General features: G+C 36.2%; 1 protein-coding gene across 6 annotated transcripts in view; it reads left to right on the top strand.

Moving 5' to 3' along the window:
- The window catches only part of chico (insulin receptor substrate 1 chico), a 28,948-nt gene that overhangs the window by 3,527 nt on the left and 6,378 nt on the right, over positions 1 to 19,043 (top strand). For 2 of the 6 annotated variants that reach the window (XM_088260380.1, XM_088260379.1), the window contains exons 2-5: positions 359 to 548; positions 1,857 to 1,982; positions 3,067 to 3,221; positions 10,401 to 10,538. In XM_088260380.1, coding sequence (XP_088116506.1) covers positions 359 to 548; positions 1,857 to 1,982; positions 3,067 to 3,221; positions 10,401 to 10,538 — 609 coding nt within the window. Of the gene's footprint in view, positions 1 to 358; positions 549 to 1,856; positions 1,983 to 3,066; positions 3,222 to 7,127; positions 7,254 to 10,400; positions 10,539 to 19,043 lie in introns of all 6 variants that reach the window. The other 4 variants (XM_088260383.1, XM_088260382.1, XM_088260385.1 and 1 more) reach the window with 2 other exon arrangements.

Here is a 19,043-nt window from a genome sequence, read left to right as displayed (position 1 = left end):
ATCTTGTAAATAAAAAACAAAACCGACAACAACTATGAATCGAGGCATTGGTAGATACATGTTGCACCGCCATTACAAAGTTTTGTGCTATAGTATTTATCTTCTTCTTCTTTATGTAGATCCTAGGGATCTGTTTGTGCCTCCGCATGTTGCTCTTGGGATGTCGACTCCCAGCTGTCTTTCCATCTTTTCGGAGGTCTGCCTGGGGGTCTGCGTCCTTCAGGGTTGCCTTGGAGGGCGATACGTGGAAGTCTGTCTTCTGACATTCTGTTTATATGTTCCTTCCAGTATCACTGTATATGATTTATGTATGTAATATGTTTTGAAATAAATATATTTGAATTGTTGATAATTCCAGGGCATACCTGGCAGGTGAATGTACAGAAGAAGGGTCTGGGCGCCTCCCGAAACATTGTGGGGCTGTGCCATCTGCACCTCACGGACAGCACCCTGTCCCTGGTGAAGATACAGCCGAACCTGCGCTACATCAGCTCCACGCACCTCCCGGCGCCGGAGACCTTCCACTTCTCGCTCACCAGCATACGGAGGTGCGTAGCGACGCATATTAAGCTACGTCAGTGGTTTATACACACAGATTCTCGAACTGGCTCTTAACCAAGGGTGGCCAACCCGAGGATTCTTGTTCTCAAATGAGAAAAAGAATCACCGATGAGCATTAGGAAAACTGTTTGCGTGTAGCAACAACATCAATTGTTAACGTATCAACATTGATGCACTTTCTGACAAAAAAAACAGGCTCTCATAATATATATTTTTTTAAATTAAACTTTTTTTGTATTGCCTAACTCTTATCTTATTAATATGTTTGATTCACATTTTTGTTAAATCTTCTTAAAAAAAGCAATATTTTACATGTTTACTTTGGATAGTAAAAAAAAAAATTGTTTTACGGCCCGGAAAGAAATCTGATTTCTAAAATCTGGCCCGGCTACTGAAAATGTTGGCCACCCATGCTCCAAACTAAACTACTTGGGTATCATACTACTACTACTACCATCACGCCGTTTCCCCGCAGGGGTAAGGAAGAGAGGATGGAACACCACACTCTTCTGTCCTGACATACACTCCTCGCCTCCTTCACATCCATACATCTAGTCATATATGCCCTCCGATTACGCAAACTAGTGGAACGGAAGGTCTGTTGACAGTCAACAGTCCGGCTTCTCCTGAACAGTTGTACGTGGTGTCCTCCCAGCTATGAACAAATGCAGAGAAGTTCCTGATTGACCCACACTAGATTATCCCTCCTGTTCCCAACACAGATTCAAAAAACATCTATTTTTTATTTAGAAAAAACAAAAATCCACACCGAGACAGTTCATGAGTTATATGACTCACGTAGGTCTTGAGTGTGAGCTATGACACAGAGGGAGGTCACAATAGACCTAATATGGTCGCAGTGAAACAAGGGATGCAAGATCGCTTGACCACTTGTAAAAAAATCTTTACTCTTACTGTCCCGAGAAAACATACTTCCCAACTATACGTATAACGTGGTAATATTTTTCTTCGTAAATTGGGTGTAAATAATATGTAAAGTGGGTGTATAATAATAAAATAAACAATGTGTTGCTTTGTAATTAAAGTTTATAATTAAAGTTTATTCTTAATTTATCTTTATAATATTTTTTCTATCTATCTATCTGATTCTGACAGTTCAGAATATTATATTTTTTCTATCGGAAGTCTTTTGTTTTATTCAGCGCGACGCATGCGACATCTGGTGGTAGAACTGTTTTATCTAGGTACTATTTGTAAGTACTTAATAAAATGTATAGGTAGGTACCTAGGTATTTTATTACATACGTATGCTCAATGTTTTATTAAATTTGTAGGTGTGGAGACTCTGAATGTTTTTTCTACATGGAAGTTGGAAGGTCCAGTGTAACCGGCGCAGGAGAGCTGTGGATGCACACTGAGGACTCAAACATTGCTAAGAGCATGCATGATACCATATTGCAGTATGTATCACACTTTATTTTAGCATTGTCTAGTACTTATATACTGCCTCCGTAGTGTAATGGTCAGCACACTCGGCCACCGTTCTGGAGGTCCCGGGTTCGATTCCCAGGGGGGTTAAATAAATACAAGTGATTTTTTAACTCTAATATTTATTCCATATTACCCTGGACTGGTACCTGAAGCGAAGGGCTGATCACCTTTCCTTCATGTGTTAACGGTCAAGATAACACTGCGTTTATATGATGCAGTGCCTTATGCACCGTTGGTGTGCGGATAAGGGTTTTGAGTACTTATATTATAATTTCATAATATGTACTAGTTTTTAAAAAAAAAAATTCAGACACTGGATTATTCACCCTACTGATGATATATCAATATAAGAGGTGTGTTAACCCTTCCCTTACGATGTTAAAAACATCCGCGCGCTCCGGTAATATGTATTTTGTAAACCATATGAGAATGTGGTTTAAAAATGGGAAAAATGTGAATATTTCTAAAGTTGAATTTGAAATGTAACAATTTTGTAATGTTAGCTCTGATAATTACCTAAAAACGATATAAAAAGACATCGTAAGTGGCCGTTATAAATGGCGTAGTGACACGACCGTCGCGCAAGACGATCTGCACACTACTGGACTGGCAGAGTAAACACGTTACGACATGCGTCATGCACGAATACTTACAAAGCAAGCCACACGCGCAAACACAGAAACGTTTTTGTATTGGTGATATAATTCCCGATTTTTCTACAAATTATTTATTTGCGTCGCTGCAAATGAATAACTTTATATTATAATACTTTCATGAAAAACATAATTATATTACGGGGGAATACAAAAATTGTGCGCCCGTTTCTTGTATAATATATTTGGGTGCGGATAAATATTGATGTGTTAACAGTCAAGATAACACTGCATCAATATGATTCAGTGTCTTATGCACCATTGGGTGCGGATAAGGGTTAGAAGAAGAATGCCGCATAGTTATAAAGCTAACTTTTATATACAACATTTTAAGTGTGTCCAAATACTTTATGTTCACAAATCTGGATTACCTCCAATCAATTTGTTCTCTCTCCTATAGTGCCATGAGGAAGTCGGCCATCAAGGCGGAGGAGATGGGCCCCAAGAGCAGGCTGCGCTCCTCCTCGGCCAACGAGGCCTCCCGGCCCATCCTGGTGCTGACCCGCAGGCAGACGCACGCGGGCACCAAGCCGCACGGCCTCTCCCCGTCCAGCGGTATGTCCACGCTCGGCGTGTCCGTGCCTCATCCCGTCACCCGCAGAGATCGCATTGACCGGTGGCACTATTTTTCCCGAGACGAGTCATTTTTTAACCCGCCCGGACCTGAGAGGGGGATTTGAAACACCCTTAAAAGTTTTTGAATTACCTAACGTCCATGTGACCTTATCATGACCCTACTCAGGCTTCAACTTTTTAAGTTTCATAGCCTATGCCTACTCGTGAGTGGATTTACTCTTTATCTTTAAAGTTACTATAATTTCGTATAATTCATGAGTGAAAATTCTAGGCAAAAACACTCGCAACACCCCTAAAACAAAACTTCAATATTATTTGTATTTAAATTATTATTTATAGATTTGGCGTTTGATTTGTAGAACTCCATTTTAATTCATGCATTAAATTTTAAATCAAACGCTGATTTTTCGAGTCTACTTAGTTGTATTTTATTGTTTAAAAAACACATAAAAATAAATTTTTGTGACAATTGTTTCGCCTAGTTTGTGGTATTTTTAAACGAATGCAGACATTCCTTTGAATATGCCATAACTAGGTGAAACAATTGTCACAATTTTTTATTTTTGTGTTTTTTTTTTTACAATAAAATATTACTTAGTAGACTCAAAAAATCAGTGTTTGATTTAACATTTATTGCATAAATTTAAAGTATTCTACAAAAATGCTAGTAATATTAGTATATAACCACTCACTGAGATTTTTTGTATACCGGTTTCGAGACGCACCCGTCTCTTTGTCAGGACAATCAATACAACAGCATGCAAACAATACTACACATCACTACCATAGCACTAATCACACATTCCTCGGGTCTACCGAAATCGCATGTGATCTTGATTCTATGTAGTTATGAGTTCATAAATTTCTCAATTGCTTTTTTAATTTTTCAAGTATAAAGCATCATTTTGAAAATAATTCTTCTGTCGATTTGTGAATGTCGTTATACCATTCCAATTTAAAATAACTGCTAGTTCGAAATCCGAATATTAGATGGCCTATTTTTGCGATCTATGTTAACGTGAGATATTTGATTTATTTCACTCTAACTACTGTGCGCCACAACCGTGTGGAGGCGAGACAGCATTATGAACTGTATTCTTCCCATTATTCACTCCACAATTTGCGCAGTTGATCTTTGAACATGCTCCGTAGTATTATTATTATGAGCAATATTTTCATGAATAGAACTGGGGTCTTTCAAATCTTCCTTTTAAATACTACGGGTGAGGAGGGTTTAAAATATATTTTCTTTTTTTTTTCTATGTGAAAGCAGTTGCCACCGCCAATATGATCAAATGCAAATTTTAGTATTTTTTCTTTTGGTATTATTACTTTTTTAGATTTGTAATCGATTGAAATCATACTGTGACTGAAAGTTTCCTAGTTTTATTTCACACGGAGTGCAGTCTTTTATTAGTATCACTTTTGTAGTTCGTACCTAACCAGTTTTTACGTAGCTTCAATGTTTGCGAGTAATTTTAAAGAGACCTCATCAGTCTACCGTGAGTTAAATATCTTCCAATATCAACAGAGAATAGATGAAATCATCTAATATTTCTTTAATTTTGTAGATAATTTAAATTTTTCTGTAACTGCAATTTCTCTCAAACAGGTTGAAGTGCATCATTCACAGTATTTTTGGGGTGTGTTTGAATCCTTGTTCACAAATCTGGGTTTCTCCTTTTGGGAGTTATTTTTACATTTTTGCATCTCAACATAGATGTAGAAGAATATTCATGTCTGGGCTTATCGCCTGCCATTTGGTTATGACAGGTCATAAACTCTGTAAATACCCAGACATACATATATGTTGCGATGTCAAAATGTGAAGTGTATCAGATTGTAAGCACTTGTCGATTTACGCACCCGCTTTTTTCCATTTTATTCTATTTTTACATCAAACTTGAATCTTACTTGTATTCAAAATGTTTTGGCCGGATTCGCATCGAGTCGGTAACTGACTTCAAACACAAGTGCTGACTTCTATATTCCCGGTATAAATGAGTGCAAGTCAGTTTCCGGCGCCAGTACTGGCGTCAGTAGCCGACTCAGTGAGAATCCGGCCTTTGTGCGGAATCTAGTGTCGATTTCAGATTTGAGGGTGAGAATCTCCGGTGTGTGTATCATATGATAAAATATAGTTTTATGTTTTAATGGATTGAGCATGTCTTGTGTTTTGTTACGAATGTTTTGTACACTCTGATGGGTGTTGGTAAATATCTTGTTCATTTGTTATATAATGTTATAATGAGATGGTTGACATTATAAAAAATGCCTTTACAGCAACATAGTGTAATAGTGAGATTACATTTTATTACTCAATGGATTTTCGGGAATCTTTCTTCAATATGTACTATTCTTTCAAGAGGATCCAGATTATTCTGGTCAGATTTTGAAATAAATTTAATTATTCCCTCTCCAATATTATAGTTATGTTAGATCCAGTAGTTTGTGGGTGCTATTCTCTATGCATTCCGTTGATGTTAAAAGTGTAATAAAATATTTATTAATTTTTTTTCTTAGTTTTATGGAATAACCCACAAAGCCTCTATTTTAGAGGCTTTTCTGGTGGTAGATAGTTGGGAAAGGGAAGGTATATGTGAAAAATACATTACAAACACCCGGACCAATTGAAAATTAATATTTCTTAAATTCATTTTACAATTGGCGGGAATTGAATATGCATTAGCAGTTTCACAGTCGAGCGTCTACCCGACTACGCTACAGCGCCTGTCATTAAAAATGCATTTGTTTGCTAAATCATTTTTACCGTCTCCTTTTCCCCAATCAAACCACAGCTATTTGTTGATTTCCATTACAAAGGTCTTATGGGTCTCAATGATTTAGTCACCTTATGGTGTTTGATTTGGATCAATTCCCGCTTGAAAATTGATATTTGTAGGAAGGAGCCAACAACATTAAAGTTTGTGGTGATCGTCGCCTTCCCATTGTTTAACAGTTTCTACATTTTGGCATAAACCATCTCACCCATGACGCAAAGGAAATGATCATTAGTTAGGAGCAGGGCTTTTTTTTTGTAAACAAAAAGGTCCTGGAACTCTTATAAACTTCCGGAAAAGTCCCGGAACTCACTAAAATTAAAAAAGCATTGAAATATTCATTACAATTCCATATTTTGTCATTTTGACCAATTATATAAATATAGATTGTTTCTTGAATGTTTTCCGCAGATACTTTGTGGCACATTTTATAATATCTTTATAAAATTTATTAACTTTGTTAATTTATTAATTAATACAATTTAACCTACCGGATTCGACATTACCTTGTCATCATCAGGGTTTATTTTAAATCAAAAACATTAAAATACTCTCACCAAAATCTTCCACACACGGATTATGGATTTTTAGGATTTTCATCGATTGTGTGGAAGTTTTTGGTGAGAGTATTTTAATGTTTTTGATTTAAAATTAACCCTGACAATGACAAGGTATTGTCGAAACCGGTAGGATAAATTGTATTAATTAAAAAAAAGTGGTGAAAACAAAGTTAATTAATTTTATAAAAAGATAATATAGATTGTAATTACGTAAGCACAAAAATTGTTTCATCTCATTGATTTTGAAAAAAATGCCGGAACGCATTTCACGGAAAAAAACCCTCATTAAGGGTCAAATTACACTTTTTAACATTAACGGCTAACTTAGTGAATAGCCCCACAGTTAGGGAATACAGGTAACTAAACATAGTGTCTAGTGAAATAAGGGCAGAGTGTTAGGTGTCAAGGGTCAAATTACACTTTAAACAAGTAAGTGCAAGTGTCAAGGGTCAAATTACACTTTAAACAAGTAAGTCCAAGGTAGAGAGGCGGGAGGTGTACGATTGTGTCCCGCGGCTAGCACACTGGCGGTTTGCTGTTTGCAGAGAGCACTCTATGCAGCGGGCGTGGTTGTGTCGGCTTGTGTATTAGCCCGTGTGAGAACGCGTCGGCGGCCTACTGCGGGCCGCAGGAGGCGGAGCCCCGAGCCCCCGAGGAGCCCCGCCAGCCCGGTATGCCCCCCACCCCCTCTCGGCCGCGCGGGGACGTGTCGCTTCCGGCCTTCGCACTAATACCCATTGCATTCCTGTGACTTTTTCATTTGATGTGGAGCGCACGCGGCTGTTTATTGTTACTGTCCATGCGGTCATCATCCGTTTCATTGATTTCAATTTATCCCGGGCTGAGCCGCACACGAACATGTCACGGTATTAAACCGGTCCTATTTCTCAGTTTCCTGGAGAAATTGGCTCGGAGCCTCATCGTGCCTCGACTGTGCGGCTCACCCGGATGTATAGCCCATAGCTGCTTGCTTTATTCATCCGATTCTCAAATTCATATTTATTATTTTCTTTGCATCGCTACACGGCCCGTTCATATGTCAATAGTGGGGCGAAGGATGTATAGTAAAAATAATAAAATAATGATTATTTAAATACGTAAGAATAAAAAACTTGTATATGACAATTTTTTACTCTATTACTCACTTACCAGGTTAATATATTTTTTAGTTAAAGAGATTACATAATTCAAAAGTTGTCCAGTTCAAAGAAACAAAATAGAAGCAATAAGAAAAAAACTAAGTCGTAACTATAATAATAAAAAAAAATAAAAAAATAAAATGATTTGAAAAATTTTGTTTTTCAAAGAATTTCCAATTGTCATTGTCAAGTGGCATCAATTCAGTTGGTTTGTTTATCTTCTGTAACGCAAATAAGTCGAAACACCCAATAGTGCTTGGGTTACTGCGATATGCTATATCTGCTGTTGTTCAAAATCTTATTCTTATTTTAGCCTGTTGAGAACATCGGAATTTACATTGGTAAACTCAAAAAGTGGTCTTGAACAAGTATTTTATTTTAATTTTAAAATCATCATGTTTTTCCTTAGTGCCAAATCAATAAATGATGATAGTGAATAGTCGGATATATAAATAAATAAATTGTTATTTAAGATTTGATTTTTACGTGAAGGTCAATTCAGTTCAGTTCAGTTATCAAAATCGGCGTTTATTATAGTGTAAAATACAATAACCTCCGTTTACAATAGTGAAAAGGGAAGACTAATAAATTCAGCGAAATTAAATTAAAATAAGCAAATATATTAGATTATCCTCACTAGGTATAGTAAATACCTAAACATCTGTGGAATAAGGAAAGAATGCAAAGCTGAGATAAGATATCAATAAAATTAAGAATGGTGTGTTGAGATGGTTCGGACATGTGGAGCGAATGGATGAGGAAAGAAGGGTGAAGTTGGAGTGATCATTTTATGCATGTATAATATTCACCATTCTATCCACAATTGACAACTGCACTACACAAATTTCAGAAGTCGTATATCCTTCAAATGACACCATCTTTCACATCGCTCACTCCTTTCAAGAACGTCATAAATCAAAAAACTTGATTTTTCAGGAGAACGTTTTTAAAGTTTAATAATATAATACAACGTATTAAAAATAAATATCAAGCCACTTATAGAACTTTTTACTGTGCAACAGATCTTTTTAGGTAAAACCTGAAGGTTTTTTCTCCATTTGAAAAATATTTAGTATATTTAAAAAAATAATTAAACAATACCTTTTCTTCAAAATGCAAAAACAACACTTTCTGCCCTGTAGGGGTTAATTATGAAGTTAAAAATATGCCGCTTTTGCTGGGATATAGTACATTTTCTGGGCATTCCGAAAACATGCATAACTGAAAATTGACGACTTTTGATTTATGACGTTCTTGAAAGGAGTGAGCGACATGTGAACCAGCCCATGGCAGTTCGTATGGCCTGTAAATACCCAGGCTTCCATGTACTTTGCAAATTTCTCAACTGATGGCGCCACAATATGAACTAGCGCGTGAAATGTCTCCACCAGCATTGCACATATACAAGTATTTATCCGATTTGGATGTTCAGTAAATGGTCAGAATGGTGAACGTTTGTGTACAAGTGTATAAAGTGATCACTTAAGCCAGCCAAATGCCAGGTTGTGAATCCTGGGATGCTCAGACTTCCACATTCTTTCATCAAAACTATAGATGTTTCATCTCATGTTGAAACACCTATAATATGAATAATTTCTCATACATAACCTAATTATTTAAAAAAAAAAATCCATCAAGAAATGTTGAAATGTAGGTACATTTTAAATATTTTGTCTTTTAAGTTTATTTTGTTATATTAAGTTTATTTATTATCTGTAAGTAGGTGAACCATTCTTCGGACAGCTTAGACTACCATTAATTTTAAATACTTTTATTTATGTAAATCATGTATTATAGTACAAATGTATGTAGACACTAGCACCTGATAGAGTTACCATTCTTTATCTTTTCTCGGGACATGTATTAATTTTGAAGTTTTAACCTAAGTGTGGTTTTAAAATATGTAATTGAATGATATTAAAATTTTCCTGGTGAAATCCATTTCTTAAGATCTCTTCTGACATTCCGTTTCAATGCATTCCGCATAATTTTCAAACACCGTAATATACGGTCATAATGATACGGAATGCATTAAAACATATCACAACAGATAAAAAAAGGTTTTTACCAAGTGAAATTTAAATATTAAATGGGGTCCGCCTCCATGGTGTAATGGTTAGCGTGTTTAGCTTTTGTGCTTGAGGTCCTGGGTTCGATTCCCGGGGGGGAGTGAAAATAAATGTTGGTGAATTTTCGCTCTGATATTTATTTAATATTACCCTGGACTGGTCCCCGAAGCGCAACAGTGATCACCTTGCCTTCATGTAAAATAACAATCAATATAACAGTGCGGTGCCCTATGGACCATTGGGTGCTGATAAGGGTTAGAGGTAGAAAACATAGTGAATGATGGATGAAAAGAAGAGTGTTACATTGAATTTGACCGCGGCTCTCGTCACATTGGTTGGGAATCGCTGAATTAGACTGTAGGATCACAGGTTGGAACTATGCACCATTGGGTGCAGAGAAGGGAGTCAGATGTAGAAGACATAGTGAATGATGAATGAAAAGGAGAGTGTTACAATGAATTTGACCGCGGCTCACGGCACATTGGTTGCGGAGCGCTGATAGACCGCAGGATCACTTGAAAGGCGTACAGGGTGTTCACTCTTGAATATGGTGAGTGGGCGGAGTGATGCGGGGCTAGTTGTATGAGCGCAGTTCTGTTTCCACCGGCAGGCTGGCAGGCGCAGGCGGGCGGCGCGCTGAGCGTGGTGCACGAGCGCACGCGCTCCCTGCCGCTGGAGGAGCCCGCGCGCCGCTGCTGCCGGCGCGCCAGCACGGGCGCCAAGTCCCCCCCCTCTCCGCACCTCCCCCGTACGTACCGCGCTCCGCACGCGAACCCGCACGCCTCCACGCCTCCAACACACGCTACGCCAACACAGCATTGAGCATTTTATTTCAAAATTTTCACACCTCATTATTAGATACGATAAGTTGACGGTTGAATGAGCATTTCTTTTGCTGGGTATTGTTTAAGAAACGATACTACCATTGGTTAGAATTTCATTCATTATAAAATATTGTTTTATTTGCGGCAATATTTAATTTACCTCTATGGGAGTGTAACCATATGTGGTCGTCCAAACAAAACTTTCCTCAAAGGGATATGGGCATACGTGAGCGCCTGCACTTAAAACATAAGCCCGGTGTCAATTATTTCTAAAATGGCACTAGTACTGCCATCAGCGGTTGTATTCAAACACTAAAACCGCGTTTCAGATTATTTTTCTGTGTTACCTACTCATGACATTTTACTTAAAACTGAGTTTGTGTGATGTCATCGTTATGACACTATCAAAGAAAACCCATGAAATAAAACATGGATAGTTTTGATATAAATCATCTTTACTGTTGTAAATATTTTTTTTATTCAAGAAAATATTTTGCCTAAAACATTGACTATGTTATTAAATTATATAAATAAAAAAATAACAAAAAACTCACTCCCCAGATACAGTTTTGTCTGCGAAAACTCACTCACGGACAGCTTAAAAGCATTTTTTTTTTAAATGATAAATTTCCTTTGTTATTTCTTGTACATTTTAATATTATTGTGAAATTCCATGAAAAAAAGTATTCAGTAAAAACAATGTTTATTTGGGTTATCAAATTAACAAGTTCTTCTCAATGTCAATGTCAATTTCGGAGGTTACGAAAACAATTGAATTATCTTACAAAAGAAGCGATACGCGATGCTTGTGTTGGAGGTCGAGTGTTAGAGATATATTTTTAACATTATCTTCAGAATATGCCGTAGTTGGTAAGTTGGTTGGTTTTAGTAGTAGTTAGATTAGTTAGTGAAACCAGCATGCCTATATATATTATACTAATCTAATTTTTCAAATGTCGAAATGATTGTACAGTTTATTTGATTGTTGATTGATTGTTGATGATTGTTTATTTTACAGAATTAAGTAAAAAAACATACACATTTGAACCTCTGAAATGCAGTCTATCTATAAAACGGTCACGCTTATCAAAAGCATATCAATTATTTTTATTTATTGTTTCGGCATTAACTTTGTGGTAAGACATGTTACAATGATTAAAGAAAACACTTCGTTTTTTACCACTTGAGTTTTATTATAGACTACATGTTTCAGAAGTTAAACTTCCATCGTTCAGGTCTGTATAATAACACGATGATGAATGATGATGAATGATGGAAGTTTAACTTCTGAAACATGTAGTCTATAATAAAACTCAAGTGGTAAAAAACCAAGTGTTTTCTTTAATCATTGTCAATTATCAACTGTAATAGAAAAGGTATTTATGTTTGTCACAACTGTATTTTTAGATATATTGATGATATATTAATAAATATACTAAATAATTTATTTGAAAATCTAAAAGTAGATACTTTGATTTTGTTTTGTTAATTGTCTTAGAACATAATGAAAGAAGTACTATTATTAATATTTATTGAATTTATTTTATGGTTGGTCATTTTTACTTTTTTTTTACAATTTTTTTTTTAATGTTAGTATATAACCACTCTGAGATTTTAGCCTACTGGTTTCAAGACGTACCCGTCTCTTCGTCAGGACAATCACTACACCAGCATGCAAACAGCACTACACGTCACTACCGTAGCACTATTCACTCACTTACTACTAGACAAAATATTAATCACATGCGTTTTTGGTCGACCCAAGGACCAACATGCACTAAGAATTCGCAGAAAGACATGCACTAAAGGCCGACGTCTAACATGTATTAAGGATGTTTTTCAAAATGGGACAGGATTACAAAGGTTGAAAGGAGTGGGCAGGGTCTAAGTGGGTGCTGACAAATCTCACTTTATCAATGATGTCGAATCAATTAGTTCACTGTAACGAAAATTGATTAAAGGACATTGGCCTTTAGTGCATGTTGTTCTGCAATTCTTAGTGCACGTTGGTCCTCGGGTCAACCAAAAACGCATGTGATCAATATTTTGTGTAGTCGTAGGTGTGTGAATAGTGCTATAGTAGAGACGTGTAGTGTTATTTATTGATTCGGCATTAACTTTGTGCAATGACATGTAGATTATTTAAAAAAAAAATTAAACACTTGGATATATCACTTGATGAGTTTTATTAAAATATACGACTAGTTTCGAAAACTTACACATGTTTTCAGTTTTAATTTTTACCAGAAGATGAAAACATCTGTAAGTTTTTGAAACATATATATAAATAAAACTCATCAATTGGTATATTCAAGTGTTAAATTTATAAAAAAAAAAAAATGTGTAGTGTTGTTTGCGTGCTGTTGTAGTGATTGTTCCGACGAAGAGGTAGACTAAAATTTCAGTTAGTGGTTATATACTAAAAATAACTAATATTTTTCTAAAAAAGTAAAAATGATGTCGTTTTCATTTCGGTCTTATTTTGTACATGGGTCCTGAGCACCGGTAGGTTTACTAAAAAAAAAATTTTTGCAAGTTTACTAAGAAATCATTGATATATATTTTTTAAAAATATTACTTGATGGTTTATAGAGGGTTGTACATAAGTATATTCAATAATAAGATGTAATATATCTCGGTTAATTGTACCCCTTTCCCCCACAATTTGACAGACTATGAGTTGCGCTTTTCAATCATCGGATTCATTACCGCATACCATAGGAATGTCATTTTTCTTTCTTCACTAACATTGCATGCTTTAATATTGTATCAAATGATCATGCCTTCATACAAAGCTTTTAAAAGGTGTATTTAATTATTTTTATTATTTGTTAATAATGAATGTCATTTGTTTGTCTTAATTGAGTATTTATGAACTTTCAATTCAGTCAATTGAAAGTTCATAATTCGGCTTTTGATTAAATCACGTCGAACTGGTAATATTCTATTCCGTTTGACCATAGGTACTACTTTTATGCACTTTTAAATTATATAATTAAAAAAAAGGTCATTGAAAATAAGAAGAGAGATTATTTTATATCGATAAAAATTTGTGAATATTATTGACAATTTAGAATTTAAGAAATGATAGACTGCCAAAATATATTGGCGTCATCGTCGATATATCGACGGCTGCGCTTTTGGCAAAGTATACTAGAGTCGATATATCGATTTTCAGCATTTTAAGGGTTAGAGCAGGGGTTCCCAAAGTATGCGCCGCGGCGCCCTGGTGCGCCATAGAAAATAAAGAGGGGTGACTTGAGTTGATCCTCTATCATTATCCGAAACCACAAATATTCTCGGGTACCTATAAAGCAACAATTTCTATTTTGAGCGCTCGCGTCTTTCTACCCAACTACTATTATTGTAGGAACCTATTTCTTTCGACTATAATATTTTTTTATATATAGTCACTATATCTATTCCAAATATAGGGTCCGCCATCTAAAGTTTTTTTTTTCAACTAGTGCTTATTTCGTGAATGGTAACACTTAGCTCATGTCTGATTTGACAGATAATTAGTTTTATCCTTCCGCTGAGCGAATATGGTTGTGTATACGCTTGAACAACGCTGGGAAATATTGCGACATTACTTTGAAAATCATGGTAATGTTGCAGAATGTGTGCGAAAATTGCGTACGGTTTTTGGAAGAAGAGAAGCACCGTCAGCTCCGTATGTTCGTTATCTTGTGAAAAAAGTGAAAGAAACTGGCATCCTCATCGATAAACCAAAGCGTGAAAAGCCAAAAACAGTGCGTACACCCGAGAATATCGATGTTGTGGCAGAAAGTGTGCGTGAAGCGCCATCAACATCAATTCACCGTCGTTCTCAACAATTGAACATTTCGGAGACATCATTGAGACGAATTTTGCATAAAGACCTTGGTATGACGCCATACAAAGTCCAATTGGTTCAGGAGTTGAAGCCAACTGACCATCCAATGCGTTTTCGCTTCGCTGAGTGGGCCTGCGATCGACTTACAGAAGATGCCGATTTTGCCAAAAAAATCATCTTTTCGGATGAAGCTCATTTTGATCTTGGCGGGTATGTAAACAAGCAAAATTGTCGTATTTGGGGCACAGAAAACCCGCACGCATACATTGAAAAGCCGGTACACCCAAAACGAGTCACTGTTTGGTGCGGATTTTGGTCCAGAGGCATAATTGGGCCATTTTTCTTTGAAAATGAGCAAGGAGTGGCCGTTACAGTCAATGGCGATCGTTATCGGGCCATGTTGAACGGATTTTTGTTCACAAAAATTGAAGAGGAGGATATTGGCAACATTTGGTTTCAACAGGACGGCGCTACGTGCCACACAGCCGAAGTTTTTTAGTTTTTTTTTTATAGCATTTTCAAAAAAAAAAAGTTATTTGGCGGACCCTTTAGCTTACTAAAGTAGGGCGCCTTGACAAAATACTAAACTTGTAAGTGTGCCGCGGGCTGAAAAAGATTGGGAACCCCTGGGTTAGAGTATTTGATGAACAGTGCACTTATTTCTCTACCACCAGTTGGATTTGTGTGATTCTAGAATCTTTTATTACTGGTACAGTGCATTCTGAATTTTCCGGATTCGTGTTGACCGGGAAGCGGATTATCCGCCAACGGTTAAGTGTCCTCATGGTCCGTAAGATTTACGCACTGTTATTTTGTTGGTATTATTGTGTTTCTATTTTAAATTTGCTACCCATTTTTAGTCAGCTTTTCGGAATATATCGAGATTGTCTACAGCCATTTTTGGTGGAGCTGAAATTTATTGCTAGGCTACCATGCTGGAGGTCCCGGGTTCGATTTCCAAGAGGGTCAAAATAAATCGATTTTTCAGTCTAATATTTATTTAATATGACCCTGGACTGGTACCTGAAGCGGAAGGCTGATCACTTTTCCTTCGTGTATTTAACGATCAAGATAACACTGCTTATATATGATGCAGTGCCCTATGCACCATTGGGTGCGGATAAGGGTTAGAAGACGAAATTTATTGTAACAAACAAAATATTTATTTTTTACTCTGACCAGTGACGGGATTTTTTCATGACGATAATGATATTACCGTATACGTAACGTGTGGTATGACATTGTCGTTATGTTGAAATCCAGTCGGTGGTTGACGAATATAAGTGGTTAAAGCTTTAAAAAAACAGTACGGTCGATTGTATTTAACATTAGTTTGTACTTACTGGGATATATTTGTATTTGAGAGCTTGTCGGAAATTCTTTCTCAGTCATTTTGTTCAAGGGTTGAGAAAGTTGTTTTCTTTTCGTTTTTCCGCAATTAACCCTTCAACTCGCTCGCATCAGTAGATGTTCAAAGTACTTAGAGATTCCGTTTCACGCATAAATTTTTCTATGTACAGTGGGATCCCAACATTCGTTTGCCTTTCCGTTCCTACCTCTTTCCAACTCTTTCTTCTCTCTCTTTCTCCCTCTTTCCCCCTCTCTCTCTTTCTCTCTATCTGCCCCCGGTGTTCGTACATTTGTCTGATGCCTTGTCACAGAGCTTGGTGGATTTATGGCGTCTTAACGTTGTGTAAAGCTTTATAAAATAAAAGTAGAACTTTGTTTTTAACCACTTTTATTTTCGCTGCTTTACCCCATCCCGTTTCGACAAGAACCTTGTCATCTTCAGGGATGTAAAACCATAATTTACAATATGATAATGACTAAAACCTCCCCCTTATTGCTCATGTTTCTACTGATAATTTCTTTTACACAAGGAACAGCTCCTACCTCCATCGAAGGATGAACCTTCAACGTCCCAAGGACAAAACTCTAAAATTTGGGCTAAGCTTCACATACGGTGTTTGATAATGATGCGGAAAGCATTGAAACTTGTGTCTCAATAGAAATAGTGGTATTTGCCAAGTAAAATTTTAATTTAGAATTACTTCCTTCTCTATCCTGAACTTATCACACCAGCTTCCTTCACCTTAGATAAGATAATTTTTGAAAAATTTATTTAATGCAATTTCATTGTTTTATAGTTTTTATAAAATTTTATTTATGGTATTATTTTCAAACGCGCTAATCACTGCGTAGTGCAGTGATTAGCGCGTTTGGCTACCGTGCTGGAGGTCCAGGGTTCGATTCCCAGGGAGGCTAAAAATAAATATAAGCTGAAGCGCTGGACTGATTTAGTTATCTTCATGTAATTATCGATCGAGATATCATGGCTTCAATATAAAGCAGTGCCTTATGCACTATTGGGTCAGAATAAATTTTAATAATAAGGGTCAGAAGAAGTTTTTTTTTAAAAGATTGAAATATTTATCTGGGGATTTTTCTGGGGAGGCTAAGTCTGGTTAAACGGAAAAGAAAGACAAGATCAAGCACACATTTCTAATATATTTTGTTTCACAATGCTATATTTATAGTGTGTATGCTATATTTTAGCGGCTGTCAAGAAGCACGCCGTCCGCCGTGAGCAATGTTTAGTACTGCATGTATGGGTGTTACCTAGATAGTTAAAAACATGCGCCTATTGGAATGCAACATTGTGTCAAAATTACAAAGCAATCGGTGAACAGCTTTAGGAGGTTTGAGATTTTAACTAATGAATTTTATCTTTATAAAATAGATTGCGTACAATTAATTTATCCCGGATTTTTTTAACGTTATGTGGGATTCCTCTGTACTTGAATTATTTCTTTGTTATACTCTATGCGATAAAACTGTTTTTTTAAAAAAAAAATATTCCATGTATAAACAGTTGTAGGTGACTTTATACGGGGTCATCATGAAAGGTTAGCTTGATTAGATACTGCTATATTTTGTAAATAATACAGATAAATAAATTGTTGTTTTTGCAGAATGTTCTTATATATTTCGCCTTGAAAAGATTGAACGTGTGTTCCTTTGGTGTCATAATGCACACCAGAAAGGTTTCAACGCTGAGATGACCATAATGGTTTCCGCAGAAAGATACGATTTGAAACTTTTTACGATTTAATATAAACTTATTATTAATTAATTATTATTTGGATGTATCAGATATATTCACCCTATGGATGATATATCAATATTACACGTGTCTCAATTTGAGATGAAACATCTATCGTTATATATGTAAGAGAAGATGGAAGTTTGAGCATCCCAGGGCTCACGACCTGGCATTTGGCTGGCTTAAGTGATCGCTTTATGCACTTGTGAGACGTTTGCCATTCTGACTAGTTCTCGCCGTTCTCAAGCCAGGCTAATGTCGGGTCTTAAGCCCCGGGACGCTCAGACTTCCATCTTCTCGTTGTGACAAGACACCTATAACGATTTGATATAAAACTTAAACATTTTACGAGAGTAATATGTCATTTTTCCCTCGATTGAGGATAATAATAAATAATAAATCCCTTACCGCACCCCAATGGTGCATAGGGCACTGCTTCATATAAACGCAGTGTTATCTCGATCGTTTACACATGAAGGAAAGGTGATCAGCTCTCCACTTCAGGTACCAGTCCAGTGTAATATTTAAAAAAATATTATAGTGAAAAAATCACTTATATTTATTAAACCCCCCTGGGAATCGAACCCGGGACCTCCAGAACGGTAGCCGAGCATGCTGACCATTACACTACGGAGGCGGACATTAAGGATGGCAGTAGGAAATTATGTAGACCTTTTTTGATGATCCCGTTTTTCGATGTGTCGTGTCGTCTGAGGCATTTTCCACAGCTGTTTTGATGTAATTTTGATCCCTTTCCGAGTTTGTCTGTACTACTTTCTTCTTTCATATCTACTTGATGCGATGCGATGTGTTTTTAGTAATAACGATTTTTGTTTGCTTTCGTTTATTGACCCTAGACCACGGGACTTGTTTCAATGTACCTTAATGCGGGACTATCGTATAATGGACAATAAGAGAAACTCACATTTGATCAAAAACGTTTAAAAATATTTTTTTTTGAGAACTATATAAAATACAAACATAAAATATGAAAAAAAGAGTAAGATATCTGCTAGTAGCAACGTCATATATCAAAAATCGTCAATTTTCAGTTGTGCATATTTTCGGAATGCCCAGAAAATGTACATTATTCCAGCGAAAGCGGCATATGTTTAACTTAATATTTACCCGCTACAGGGCAGAAAGTGTTGTTTTTGCATTTTGAAGAAATGGTATTGTTTAATTATTTTTTTAAATATACTAAATATTTTTCAAATGGAGATAAAACCTTCAGTTTTAACCCAAAAAGATCTGTTGCACAGTAAAAAGTTCAATAAGTGGTTTGATATTTATTTTTAATACATTTTATTATATTCTTAAATTTCAAAAACGATCTCCTAAAAAATCGAGTTTTTTGATTTATGACGTTGTTGAAAGGAGTGAGCGATGTGTTACTTCGCTGCTCCCCACATATTAGATTTCTTCTGTTTGTGTCATGTCAGGTCCCCCTGATGTCGACTTTCACTTGAGAGTAATTGTCCTTGTCTCGGG

This window comes from Brachycentrus maculatus, unplaced genomic scaffold (assembly GCF_059751285.1).
Source record: "Brachycentrus maculatus isolate JH-2025_06_01 unplaced genomic scaffold, ASM5975128v1 h1tg000134l, whole genome shotgun sequence".
Classification (NCBI taxonomy): Eukaryota; Metazoa; Arthropoda; class Insecta; order Trichoptera; family Brachycentridae; genus Brachycentrus; species Brachycentrus maculatus.
The sequence above is the reverse complement of the archived record's forward strand: the minus strand, read 5'-3'. Positions and strand labels throughout refer to the sequence as shown.